Source organism: Alosa pseudoharengus, unplaced genomic scaffold (assembly GCF_046254945.1).
Source record: "Alosa pseudoharengus isolate Yale_2024_CS ecotype anadromous, Long Island Sound unplaced genomic scaffold, YU_APseudo_1.1 YU_APseudo_1.1_scf_10, whole genome shotgun sequence".
NCBI classification, from domain to species: Eukaryota; Metazoa; Chordata; class Actinopteri; order Clupeiformes; family Clupeidae; genus Alosa; species Alosa pseudoharengus.
This window is the reverse complement of record NW_027468565.1, coordinates 27,809,647-27,823,525: the sequence shown is the minus strand read 5'-3', so window position 1 is coordinate 27,823,525 and position 13,879 is coordinate 27,809,647. Positions and strand designations below refer to the sequence as shown.

At 42.6% G+C, this 13,879-nt stretch overlaps 1 protein-coding gene across 1 annotated transcript in view; it reads left to right on the top strand.

Moving 5' to 3' along the window:
- cspg4 (chondroitin sulfate proteoglycan 4) overlaps nucleotides 1-12,870 on the top strand; it is a 41,552-nt gene extending 28,682 nt beyond the window's left edge. Inside the window, exons 4-10 of the mRNA XM_076269394.1 lie at nucleotides 1,534-2,004; nucleotides 4,322-4,498; nucleotides 6,150-6,348; nucleotides 6,714-6,845; nucleotides 7,047-7,207; nucleotides 8,254-8,431; nucleotides 8,657-12,870. Coding sequence (XP_076125509.1) covers nucleotides 1,534-2,004; nucleotides 4,322-4,498; nucleotides 6,150-6,348; nucleotides 6,714-6,845; nucleotides 7,047-7,207; nucleotides 8,254-8,431; nucleotides 8,657-10,476 — 3,138 coding nt within the window. The 3' untranslated portion in view covers nucleotides 10,477-12,870. The remainder of the gene's footprint in view (nucleotides 1-1,533; nucleotides 2,005-4,321; nucleotides 4,499-6,149; nucleotides 6,349-6,713; nucleotides 6,846-7,046; nucleotides 7,208-8,253; nucleotides 8,432-8,656) is intronic.
- Nucleotides 12,871-13,879: the final 1,009 nt, after the last annotated feature.

The window sequence follows — 13,879 nt, the reverse complement described above, 5'->3', positions numbered from 1 at the left end:
AATTTGTTACAGACTATAGTCTGCAAAATGTGAAAAACACTGTGTTTAGCCAAATGACAGGATCTTTGAAACAAAGCCCTTCATCATCATATGTTCAAAGTTCGTTTGAGATGTCATTTCATGAATCTCTCTGCCTACCATTGTCTTTTATTAATCAAAGAAGACTATATAAACAAAGACACATTTTAACTGAGGGGATGAAGAACTGACACATATCTAAATGAAGCTCTGAGAGTCGCTTTCATTGACAAAAAAAATTACATCATGCCACTAGATCAAAAAGACACATCACAGCTTCACAATCCTTAGATGGATCACAGGGTAGTAAACACATTAGACCTGCTGTGCACCATAATTGTGCAATCCTGCTTTAAACATATACTTACTTACTTTCAAGTATTTACCAGTGTGATACTCTACGATGACTTACCTCCAACTGACTAGTCACTCACATAATATTTCTTATTTTGTGGCGATACAGCACCTCATCTAAAGAGAGCAATCAATGGTTACCCACAATGTCAAAATGGATTATTTGGTCTAATGCATTGAGAGAGCTGTTTACATGATCCCCTGCCCCCCTACCCTACAAACGTTCACCTAGCATAGCTATACACAGCATAGACGTAGCCAGTCCCTACTGAGAAAACCAGCCATGCAACTTCCAAAAGTGGCACCCCACTAAATCTCGCGAGAATTGTGAAACATTACCTTGTCAGTTTATATAACTCTTTGGAGATCCACAAGAAAAGCATTTGCATTGTGTACAGGGGGGATAAGTCACGAGAAGTTTGCTATTTACAACAGCAGAGTAACATATAAATACATCACGACTCTAGAGGGAGCTCTACAGTCGCCAAGAATACCTAAACATGCATAGTGTACGAGAATGCTGATGACTCAAGCTGCTATGACAAAAAAACAGCTATGTTGTTTTGCTATGTTTACTGTATGCTGGTAGCTAGTTTTAAATAGTTTTAGCTGGTCTTTGCTGGTTTTCTTCCAGCTCTTGCTGGTGTAGCTGGTTGGGCCACCAGGTGAACATGCTGGCATGACCATCTGAGGAAGCTGGTCATGCTGGTGTGTGACCAGCCTGTCATGTGGTATACAGTTGGTGTAACATGGCCATGCCCATGCTGGTGACCAGCCTGCCAAGCTTAACATTGTTGGTGCTAGAATGACCAACTGCTGGCATGGCCAGTTAAACCAGCAATGTAAGACCAGCAACACTAGCTGCAATGACCAGCTTGAGGTGGTACGACAAGCAAAACCAGCTGAACCATATCGTAAGCTGGGTAAACCAGTTGAAGGTATGTTTTTGCTGGTATCTAGCTGGTCACACAAGGGTGGTTGTTCAAACAAGCTAGTTAACAAGCTGCTCAACCAGCAAACCACCTTAAGCTGGTCAGGCTGTTTTTTTCAGCAGGGAGATGTCTCATGAATAGTGCACTTTCAGGTGGACTGTACACTCAGAATGTTTATAGACAGAATGAGGAAGTGACATCACTGAATACATTGCTTTACTCCCTACAGGTAGAACAACCTGACATCCTGCCAACTGAAATGGTGTTCACCATTAAACAATACCCACAACTGGGACACGTAGTGAAGATGAACAAGGACTCAGAGAGCACAGCATCCCCAGTGCTGGATTACATCCAAGCCTTCACCCAGGAGGACCTTAATAAGGGCCGCATCCTCTACGTGTCCACCCCAGTTCAGGGGACTGATGTCTTCAGCGTTGATGTCAGCAATGGCTTCACCTCAGTGGAGGACTTGGAGGTGCACGTCAACATCGTCCCACGGCTCATCCCAGTTCAAACCTTCAACTTCACTGTAAGGGAAGGTGGGGCTGTTGCACTGTCCCAGGAGCTGCTGAACATATCGCATGCCTTCTACCGGATGAACAATATTGACTTCATAGTGGAGGAACCTCCTGAGCACGGAGACATTCGTTACCTGGAGGGGGATGATTTTGAGCTGTCCTCCTTTACTTGGGATGAGGTAAGTCCAGTAGTTACTGATATCTCTTCCTCTATTGTCTACTGTCTACTGTCACCCTCCTTTTCTTTCAAAATTAGCTCAAAATTCAGTTTGAAAGGACTTGACAGATAGTGTACGTTATAGCCTAAAATAAAACATATTCCATCTCCACCCTGGCTGTAATTTAAGGACACACAAGCAAAAAAATACCATTCATATACATAATTACAAGTCCCATGTAATACCAACCAGTCTTTTCCATCCCTTTTCCCTTTTCTGGGAAAAATGTGGAAAAAGGTAGCATCTGTAACAAACTCATCATATAGTCATCTACAGTATACCCCTGGTTCTGAGTGATATCTTGCTGGAAAATGTGCTCAGAACATAGAAGGCATATAATACATGACCATATTTACTACTGCTGTGGTTTCAGAAGTCAGTGAGGAGCCTGGAAAGAATGAAAAGGGTACAAAGTGTGCACTGGTGGAAAAGCGTCATGGGGCCCTGTGTGCACTAGAGCCTAGTGGAGGTTGTTAGTCACTCCAGCGTGGACTTGATCATGTAGTCCTGCCCTCTTCTCCTCTCCTGTCCTCCCTCTCGGCCGCACGGTGGAAAATCTGACAGTGCTCCTCGTCCGCCTGGAGCCAAAATAAACTGGGCCATATATTTCTATAATAACGCATGTGCGCACGGCCTTCCCGCGCAATGCCAGACGCATTCTCTCAAAGGAATCACTGTGAGCTTCATTTGAACTAATAGAACCCACATGCTAGAGCCATGATTCAGCTAAATCTGATTAGTCAAGGCAGGGAAAAAAAATCAGGGATAGGAACCAATTCAGATGTTATACGGAGACTCTGGACATATCATTATCTCTCGAGTTATGAATAAGACTTGCTCCGATGTGCGAAGCGGGAACTTTCAGTGCTCTGTGTATTTCTGCAGGTTATGCAACCAGACGTAGACTACAGTACAAGGGGACAAAGCACAGCAGTTCCCTAAATTACTTCCACATTGACGCATAAAGCTGCAGACTGCGGGCACGCACAGCACTGGAATGAGAGTATAATTGTTCCCGAAATTAAAGACGGATGTAGCGCGCTCATTATCGGACATCTCTCTCAGCTTTTCCCCACTCTCAACTCATGTGGGAGCGGGGTTCCCTTTCATGCAGCCAGACTGTTCTCGTGCAATGAGGGGCTGCAGTGGAGCTCAGTAAGCTCTACAGTAGAAGTGTGATGCAGGAAATGCACACTTTGTGCGTTCGCACTGCATTTAAGACGCTGTTGGACAAACATACTGTAGAACTGGGTGGTTCACAGTCTCACAGACTGCTTTTTGCTCACTTTGCTTTGTTGTTCATCAGAGAAAGATAGTAGGACCATATTTATTTATAGCCATCATCCATTCATCCATCATCAACAGGGTGTTAAGGGTTGAGTATTCGATAAGGGTCAAGTATTTCATGGCATCATATTTTGCCATGTTATAGATGCAGACCGTAACAATTATGGCTATTAACGAACCCTTAACAGCCTAAACTTGAAAGTGGTAACACTTTTTATTTGATTATACATATCTACATAGTCATAGTTTTTATGAATGATCTACAAAGTGTTTAAACGTATTATTACTTTTGTAAGAAACAAGCTTTTGAAACATAGCTTAACATCTTCCATTTCATGTACCCTAACATCTTTCATAATGTTAACAAGCTCACAAGCTGAATTTATGTTAGAATATTTATTTTTATTCCTGATCAGATTGTGAGCTGCTATTCTACAATCGGGGGTGTTATGCTTTTCTCTGAGTCCGGTTACACTCATCTGGAGCCAATTAATTCTGCACTGTGAGAGTGTTGGGGCCTGCTGACTGCTCTCCTCATCTGTGCACATGACCTCGGGCAATATCACTCAAGCAAGAGGCACACTAAATTAAATGTGATAAATCACAGAGTAAGGATAGAAGCGTCGTTTGTTCGTCCTCATGTCATTGCTGATGACCGCTGACATAACACCTTTAGTCAATAAAACTTTACCCCCCCCCAGCCCCCCCATACCACAGAGCTTATTGTGAATGTTATTTTTTAAATTGCCCTGGGTATGATGTTGAACTCCCTTTGCTAGTCATTAGGGCATCGTAAACAAAAGTGTGGCTCACTTAATGAGTATTTTATATTATAGAACATATAGCACACAACACGCATTGTGTCTCTGCGAGCGGAATGTATCAGCCACAGACCCTGTATCATATGTGACTGACAGCTGGAACATGTGATGTCTTATAATAACAGTTCAACCTAACTTTCTTTAATTTGTTTTTGTCTTGTCAACTTAAGGTGAAGAGGAAGGTTGTCTACTACCTGCATGACAGCACAGAGACCACAGAAGACAGCTTTACTCTCACTGCATCTGACTTTGAGAACACCAGAAGAAGCTTCCCCATCACTTTTGGTGTCACCATTATCCCTGTAAATGATGAACCACCACGTCTTGAGCGCAATACTGGAATAGAGGTAACGTCATTTCTTGGACCTTTTTTGTCTCTGAATTCCAAAAACAACCAAAGTCAACTCTAGAGTACAAATCTTGTTAGGAAAACATTAAATATGTACACCTAACTAGAAACCAAATGTATCATTCAGCTTTTTGGACTTTGTGGGTTTGGGTCTCCTTGGTAACACATATTTTTGGAAAACCATGACTGTGGCTGGAATTCTACTTCTAGGGCAGCTGTGAGAGCCAACCAATCCAAGCCTCAGCCTCATTCCCACAAAATGGAATTTAATGATACATCTTCCTTTTGCATACAGGCCACATTCACGCAGCTCTGTCCTCTCTGTCTCTTTACATGTATCTCTCTCTCTCTCTCTCTCTCTCTCTCTCTCTCTCTCTCTCTCTCTCTCTATCTCTTTATCCTCCTCTCTCTCTCTGTCTCTTTATCAATGTCTCTCTGTCTCTGTCTCTTTATCTCCCTCTTTCTCTGTCTCTTTATCTCTCTCTTTGTCTGTTTCTTTCTCTCTCTCTCTCTCTCTCTTGGACCCTACACTGTCCTATGTCTGATTTAAGGCAGGAAGTGTGAACATGCTGACCTACAGCAGAGATGATCACACTTGATGAATAACACAGCCGTGACAGAAACTGATCACCACAGATCCTAGCTAGCCACGTCCACAGCTGCTGTCTATTAAAACTCGGAGCCTGTAGCAAAGACTCATTAGGGCTTAGCATATGCCCCTGCTCCCTGCGCTCTCTAGTTCTGCTAAAATCGTAAAGTGTACCCTGTGAAGACTATTTTTAACATCATGCATGATGTTTCGACACATCTCCCGAGATGCCCCCGAGTGAGATATTACTGACTGTTCAGGACTAAATAGAATTTGCCACACAGCTTGTGATCAATTTTGTTTGTATAGCACATTGATTACAACATGAATTATCAATTTCCTGCACAATTTACAGAGTGATTGTGTTGCGAGCCTTTGCCTCAGCATGGGCCTGAATAAGACTGTAGCAATGGACCGATGTTGCCATCTGGTGGACATTGTCTAACTTACTCACCCGCTCACTCTCACCATATGACGTATTTGGTGTGGCTGTCTGATTTAGTAAAGCCACAGGAGAGTGGTAGAGATATGGCAGCATTTGCCACTGTCACTAGACAACAACGAGCTGGCCAGGCACCTGGGTGGCTTTGCAGGTTGCATATTCTAGCACTCCACATGCCGGGAGGAGACAGAATAATAGCCCTGGCTTATCTGGGACGCCACTCTGCTCTCTGAATTTCCCCGGCAGTCCTTTTTTTCCCCCGTCTGGAGAGTCTTGATGGAGGCAGCACAGAGAACAGCTCTGAACAAATCAATATATGCCTTTCACGGCAAGCCTGACTTTTCCCAACTGATTCTGCCCATCTTAGAGTGTCTTTCAAGACATCTGGTCCATTTCTTTCAATTAATGTTCCTTTCAGCAACACGGCTGTAAGAAGTCTATTAAACCTCTGCCCTGAGAGGGTAATCCCCATATGCACTTAGCTTGGTCTTCAGATAACAAGTCAAGCCACTTTGCCAGACACAAAAAAAACAAAACAGTTTCTCTCCAATAACAAAACGCTTTTGTGTTTTCATAACTATGTTTTTGTGTGTTTTTTGTACCGTTGTTCTTTCTCAGGTTGTTGTTGGCGAAGAGGCTGTTATCACCAACAGAGAGCTGAATACCCAGGATGTGGACACGCCAAAAGATGAATTGATTTATTCCGTTGAAGCACTCACTAATGGGATGGTGGCTCTGAAAATAACTCCTGATGAAAGCATTGACAACTTCACTCAGGCACAAATCGACAACGGCGAGATCATTTTCATTCATGAAGGTATAGCATAGTCTACACACCTCAAGCAGACTTAGTCTGAAATCCTCTGGGAGATATTCCTTAGAGCTCTAGCTAGCTCAGAGTGTGGGTATATGTTATCATCATTTCCTGCAATAAGCGCACAGCACCAGGCCTGCCATCTCATGATAGGTTACTCCACAGCATCCCGTGCTATTTGTTTCAGGCCTCCTGTAAGCCTGTATGCTGACATTATGGGCTGCCATGCCTGGCTTTCAGTGATAAAGGACCATGCAGTGTGGATCCTAGTGCATTTCTCTAATTGACAGCACTCTCTCTCTCTTTCTCTTTTTTCTCTCTGTCTCTTTCTCTCACTTTCTCTCTCTCTCTCTCTCTCTGACTCTCAGGCTCTGAGTCCGGAAGCTTCAAGTTTACCGTGACGGATGGAGAACACACATCGCCACTTTATCACTTTGAGGTCACCGCCAAGCAACCAACCATCACCGTGGAAACAGGAGAGGAACTCATGGTGTTCCCAGGTGTGTTGCTCGTGGGGAGCATGCACACCATCATGTGACAGACTGTGGCGATCATGCAACCCAAAATTAGCTGATGGCAAATAATAATGCCAACTGCTGAGACTCAGAATGAGACACCTTTAACTGCCTATCCTGATTTACATTTCGCCCAACATTGGTTATTAAAGGGGGAAAAAACATTATTTTTTATTATTCTCGCAGGGACAAAACAGACAATCAGCAGTGCCATGTTGAAGGCTTCCACTGATGAGGATGGAGATGAAATCAGGTACTCACTGCAGAAATCACCTCGGCGAGGAAGACTCATCAGGCAAATCCAGAGAAACCAGTTCGAAGAGATAACAACCTTCTCACAAGCAGAGGTGAGGGCTCTGAGTCACCATGTAGAGAGAGAGAAAAATAATGGTGAAAAATTCTGTTAACTTTGAGCATGTTAAACTGGAAGCAATGCAATTCAGCTGTGAATCACTATCCCAATAACAATCCTAATATAAGGGTGTATATTAGAAAATAACTAAGGTTTCCTTTCAGATGAACACATTAAATAAGTAATGCAACAACTGTTATTACAGGCTTATATGAGCAATAATGATATCTTTGAATATGTTAGTGCATTCTGCATTTTAAGCCAACGAAGACAATGAGGAGGTGTGTTCACCTGATATTGGTTTTCCGTTGTTCATTAGGCACCCTAGAGGCCCCCAAAACAACCCTATCCAGTGGCACAGTACCCACAGCACCACCTTGTTGCATATTTAATACATTGCGCCGAGTACATTCAGGACAAAGGAATCATTTGTCCTCATTGAGAGGTTTCCAGAAATCTCATCATAGGAATACAGATATCTCATAAGTGTTTAGTGATTAAGTCTTGTTAGTAGTCTTGTCCAACACTGAGCATCTTCCATTTCAGCAAACACCATCACACATTAGCACCCCTGAGTTAGAGCACTCTACAGCAGTGTGGTCTGGAAATAAAGTAGCTGGATGTCGGTGACCATATAAATGACTCCTTCCCCGTCTCGGCACAGCACTGTATACTGAGTTCAGCTCGAGTAATTGCAAGCTAGGGCGCCCTTCTGAAAACAAACAGCCCTCAGTTCAACTTGTTTACCAATCCTGAATCCTGACATAATTACCTGGTGATTGTCGTCATCCTCCGATATGCCTGGAAATATTTCAGGCCAAGAAGAATGTACCATCAATTCTGTTTATCAGACTAATGGATCAAAATGTGCTCTTTTTCAGCTAATAGCTGACACAGAATGATCCCTTGTTTGGAACATGTTGACACCTGCCATATGGGTGTCCTTTGCAAATTGTTTTGATATAAATAGGAGTGCATCCCAAATGATGTGGACACAGCTGCTGAGCTAATGAAAGTGTTTGTTTCCCCCCCGCTGCTCAGCTGGAAGCTGGAAACATCTACTATGAACACCAGATGCCCGAGGAACCCTTCTGGGTCGTACGTGACTCGCTGCAGCTGCAGTCGTCATCACCCTCGCTCCCGACCGTCCTCCTACCCATCACTGTGTCTTTCTCCGCCGCCGATCACAATGTTTCATCTCAGCTCTGGAAGAATAAAGGTTTGACATGATATGCCATTCTGTTCATCTCTGATGCAAACTCATTGACAAATGATTAATACATTAAACTCTTAAGGCCTAAATCTCAACTACGAAGCACAACACCACCAGTAAAGAGGACTGTTGTTAGCCATTTCATATGTAGCTATTTGATGATGCATGAACTGTTGTCACTGATGTGCAGGAAGATATTTGGGGTAATGTTTGTGTCTATTGTGTTTCCAGGTTTAGATGTAGTCCAAGGCCAGAGTAGGGTCATAGACAGATCCCGATTGGATGCCTCCAACCTGCTGGCCAGCCTTCCCGAGTCCGAGCACGACACCCAGGATGTGTTGTACAAAGTGAAGGAGTTCCCCACTCATGGCCGGCTCACACTGGCCGGTGTGGACATCACACAAGACGCCCCGTACTTTCACCAGGAGGACGTGGACAGCGATGCTCTAGAGTATCAGCACGATGACTCTGGCGCCCCCTCTGACAGCTTCTCCTTCCGTGCCTGGCTCAACCCCCACGGCAGGGGCCCCTCTAGCCCACAGCAGTCCGCTCTGGTTATGGAGGAGATCTTCCGCCTGAACGTCCGACCACGCGACTCCAGCCCTCCGGAGCTCGTCAGCCTGGACCTGCTGTTGGAGGTTCTACAGGGTTCCACTGAGGTCCTCTCCAAGCAGTACCTCAACACCATCGATGAGGACAGCACCCCTGATGAGGTGCGCTTCAAGGTCCTGAAAAGCCCCGCCAACGGCCAGCTCATCAACGCGGACACCAACCAACAAATCAAGGAGTTCACCCAGGAGGACATTAATGCTGAACGAGTGGCATTTGTAAGTGACGGGAGCCTCTCACAAGGTTTTATGGAATTCACCGTCACAGATGGAAAGCATCACACCACACCATACACGCTCCATATTGGCATTCTGGCCCACACACTGGTGCTGACCAAGCCCCAGGAGATCTATGTGTTGCAGGGAGATGATCAAACCCCCATCACTGAATCCATGCTGAGGGCCAGTACTGGCGGGCCCATTGAGGAGGAAGTCCTCTACAAAATCACCAGCACACCTAAGTATGCTGCCTTGATGGTGGACAGGCAAACAACCCATGCCTTCACTCAAAAGCAAATCAGTGAGGGTCGGGTGAGTGTACGGTTTGTGACATCTACGTCACCACGGGACAGCATTCTCTTCCTGGCACGGAGCAGAGCTGCCAACGTTTCTTCTGTCCTGAACATCACAGTGAAACCACTGGCGAAGATAGCAAAGGATCCTCTTCTTCCCAGAGGCGCTACTGTCCTGGTTGATGGGCAGCTGCTGGATGCCACTCCGCTTGCCAACAAGGCAAAGACCCTCCCAACATTCACGGTCATCCAGAAGCCAAAGTCAGCACGGTTTGTCAGAATGAAAGGAGAGGGGGAGGGCAAGCCTGTGGACACGTTCACTCAAAAGGATTTGGACGACGGACTCGTTGCCCTGGAGATCTTGAACAACACCGGCAAACAGGCAGATGCTGATGCGAAGGATGAGGCCCGCTTGCTTCTTAAAGCTCATGGGGTCCCGCCTGCTGAGTGTGTCCTGTCGTTCACTACTGCCCCCTACAGTCCCAAAGGTGTATATGGAGCAACAGTTGTAAAAACCCCAACATTACCAGAAAAGAATGGTGTATCCCCAGGCCGGCGGGGAAACTGGCCTTATGGGATGGGCCAAACTACAGCCTCCCCAAATCCAGGGTCACGCAAGACCCCAATGGTGTCCCGGCGGGGCAACCTGTGGTCAATCCTCATACCAATATTGATCATCCTCCTGCTTCTGATTCTAGCCGCTGTTCTGGCGTACTATCTGGTGCGCAGGAACAAGACGGGGAAACACAACGTCCAGACGGTTGCCACCAAGCCCAAAAACGGTGAAGTCAGTCAGGAGACATTTAGGAAAACAGATCCAGCCAATAACATTCCCATGTCCAGCATGGACGGAAAGGAGGCCGATCCTGAATTGCTGCAGCACTGCCGGACAACAAACCCTGCCCTGAAAAAAAATCAGTACTGGGTATGAGAGTTCCCCACGAATAAACAAATTGTACTGCTCAGTACACTCACTGTTGAGCCTGGCATAGGGCTTGTTGAATCTCCTCCGCCAGCCATTTGAAATGACATTTGCTAAAGCAGTTTGCCAGATGATAGATCATATTTGCTCTTTATCTGAAAACGAAAAAGGAAAAATCTGCAGCTGTCTATTCTCAGGTTGTTGGCATGCTGCAGAATTCCACAAGACTTAAAAGAAAGAAGGCAAAGTAAAGCTACATGCAAGTTTTGTTTGATTTTACTCTATTTATTGTAGGACATGTCGGACATAAACACATGTTGTGTTTGAAACTCTCTTTAGGTTTGTTCCTACAATGAACTATCCAAATGTGCTCTTTTAGTATTATCTTGTTTTAAAGCTCTAAAAGCATATTTTAGTATTAGTTCTAAATTGCTAAAGTATATATGTGTACAGAAATCAAATTCACATTTAATATTTGAATTAACTCCTATATATATTAAATGGGCACGGTGCCATTTTAGTGCTTTTTTGTTTTATTTTTCTACAAATGTACAATATTTGCTTTGTCTTGCGATATGACTTTTGTATCCTTAGGCTATGGGTGGTAGTATTGCCAACACAACTGAAATTCTCGCTTACATTCACTGGACTGACTGATGGCACTGAAGAAATATCTGCAGAGTATGCGATTGCAAACCACAGACAGGAAGTCCTTCTCCAGTGGCGGCTGGTAATCCATCCCAAAGGGCTGGCAGGAAGTTGTGAGGTCAATTTGAACTGGGCCCGATTTTCCAGAGTAGTGGCGATGAAGTATTACTCGTTACTGCTTGCTTTGGGGAGAACATTTTCCATGATAGATCAGCTGCTGTATAATATCCATATCTCTCCCAATTTTAAACATAATGTTGCTCTTTCTGATACTTTCTTTTAGAAGTCTAGATTTATGAATAACTGAATATTTATGTTAGTGCTTAGCTTTAACCAATAACCCAGTCTTTAGTGTTAACATCTAAAATTGCCCTTTAATCTGTCATCTTTGCTATAACCTGTGGAGACATTAAAAAAAGCTATGTTTAACCTAACCGAAGACTTTTAAAAAGTGTATGCACTCCTCATATGTCCTAGAATTGATACTGATAGCCATGTGGGGGTAACAAATTGTGTGTGCTAAAAATATAATCCCATGAATATATATGTAAGCTACTGTATATATACATATACCATAAAGTTTCCTGAGTTGTTGTAACAGGTTTATCAGTCAGAATGCCATTTAACACTATGTGGATGTCACTAAGAGTCAATAGTTAAATCAAATAGCACCAGTATAGCCTTAATAAAATGTCAGGGTTGGTCACCGGCCAAAAATAAAATATCCCAGAGTCACACATGTTGAATAAGCAGCATCTGTTTCATGTAACTTTCAAAAACAGGTTTTGTTTCTATCTTTTGAAATGTGCCTTTGATTGGGCACAGCTGACTGAAATCAACAGAATTACTTTCTTACTTTGTCCTCTCTTTTTTTAATGAAACTGTTTAATTCAGATGTAAAAAAAGAAAAGACATTTTAATGTTTTTGATATCTTCACATTCCTTTGTTTTGCTTTATTCTGAAATGTAATATGTTCTATGAGTATAGTGTACAAAACATGATGAAACGTAAAAGTAAAATGAATAACATTTCCTGTGTTTTAAGGAAATCTTCCCTATCATGTTAAGGTAGCATAGTTGGCTTGTGCTATTCACTGTACTGTTCTTAGTTATTACAATAATGTTGGTATTAATATGTCCTATCATTGTAAATCAGATGGATTTAAAGATGTCACTATCCCCATCTGATTGTAAGACACATAAACATTCCCTTATCGTCAGATGCATGCATTTGCCATTGAGAATGTTTCCATATGAGTATTTATATATTTTTGACTATTTTGGATCAAACCAGACTGAGATATCTCAGGAAATGTGTGTGTGTTTTATCTGCAGTGCGTGATAATTCAACTACATTATTCAAAGGCTAAGAGATAGCTCAGGAAATCAAAGTTTGTGTCTTTTGTGTGTACCAATGGGAGTTGGATTTTTTTATGTTTTAAAAGAAATGGTTATTGATTTCTTGCATTTGTCAATATTTTTGTGTTAACTGCATCATTATGTGTGCTACAAACAAAAACCCTTTGAATGATCTGTATCCTAAAGCATACTCCTAAAATTTAAATTTTACTTTCAACTTTTTGATCACATGGGGGACATTGCCAATGACTTTTCATCAACAGTTATTTATTTTTCTACCTTCTATGGCAGTGAGGAAAATGTGATCTATGTTGAAATTGTAACCCACAAGCTGCCTTGAAAATGTTTGTTACCCAAGCCTGGAAAATAGACAATAAAGTCCAAATACTAAATTCAGAAATATAATGTTTTAATTCTGTTAATGCTTTTTGTATATTTTTATATTCAGCACATTAAAGAAGTTACGAAGTTATTAATATTTACACTACACTAAGATATTAAAATGTTTTTAGTGCTTTAGAGTTCCTTTATTTGTAAATTGAGTTGTGATTGTAAGCAAACCCCTTATCTATCCCTGAGGCGGTCGTAGTGTATAGTGTTTAAGGAGCTGGGCTAGCGTACAGTAGCCTGAAAGTTGTGGGTTCAATTCCTGGCTTCCACCTCTGTGCCCTTGGGCAAGGCACTTAACCCCAAGTTGCTCCAGGGACAATGTGATCCCTTGTAATATGATAGTTGACATTTGTAAGTCACTTTGGACAACAGTGTGTGCTAAATGAATACATGTAATTTAATGAATCTAAGCACAAATGTACTTAACAATCATTTGAAATATCTCTGTTCCAGGGGGACACTGACTGATTAACTAATTGTTTAAAACTTGAAATCATTACAGATTTTAAGTTTCTCAATCAATAAAGAATTAGATTTACACAGTGGGGAAACAATCTCTAGCGCTTGGAGAGGAGTCTTGCATCATACGTTTTCTACCAGCAGGTGGCGTATTGCGACATATAATTGGCTTTACAGACATGAACCAACTATTAGTCGACATTTAACAAGCCCCTCGACTGCAGTCATACTTTCCAACCAGCAGCCTTTTCTTTCATTGCACCTTTCAGTCTTTTTTAAACCTTGTCGTCATTCTTACCTCAGTTCTCAACATATGTTCATAGCTTACGCCCTGGCCTTGGTGTTTCACAACTCGAGGAACCCCGTCCTTGTCAACTTACATTGTAAATACATTTGAAATCTATTTTCACTTGAAACAGTGTGTTAAAGTCCATCTTTGTCCTTTTTTTCACGTCACAACAGTTCTTGGCTTTTTTCCCAATAACTGTAGAAAGACCTTTATATATAATATATAATATAAACATCAGTTTCTCCACTGAGTAAAAAGGAACATTTA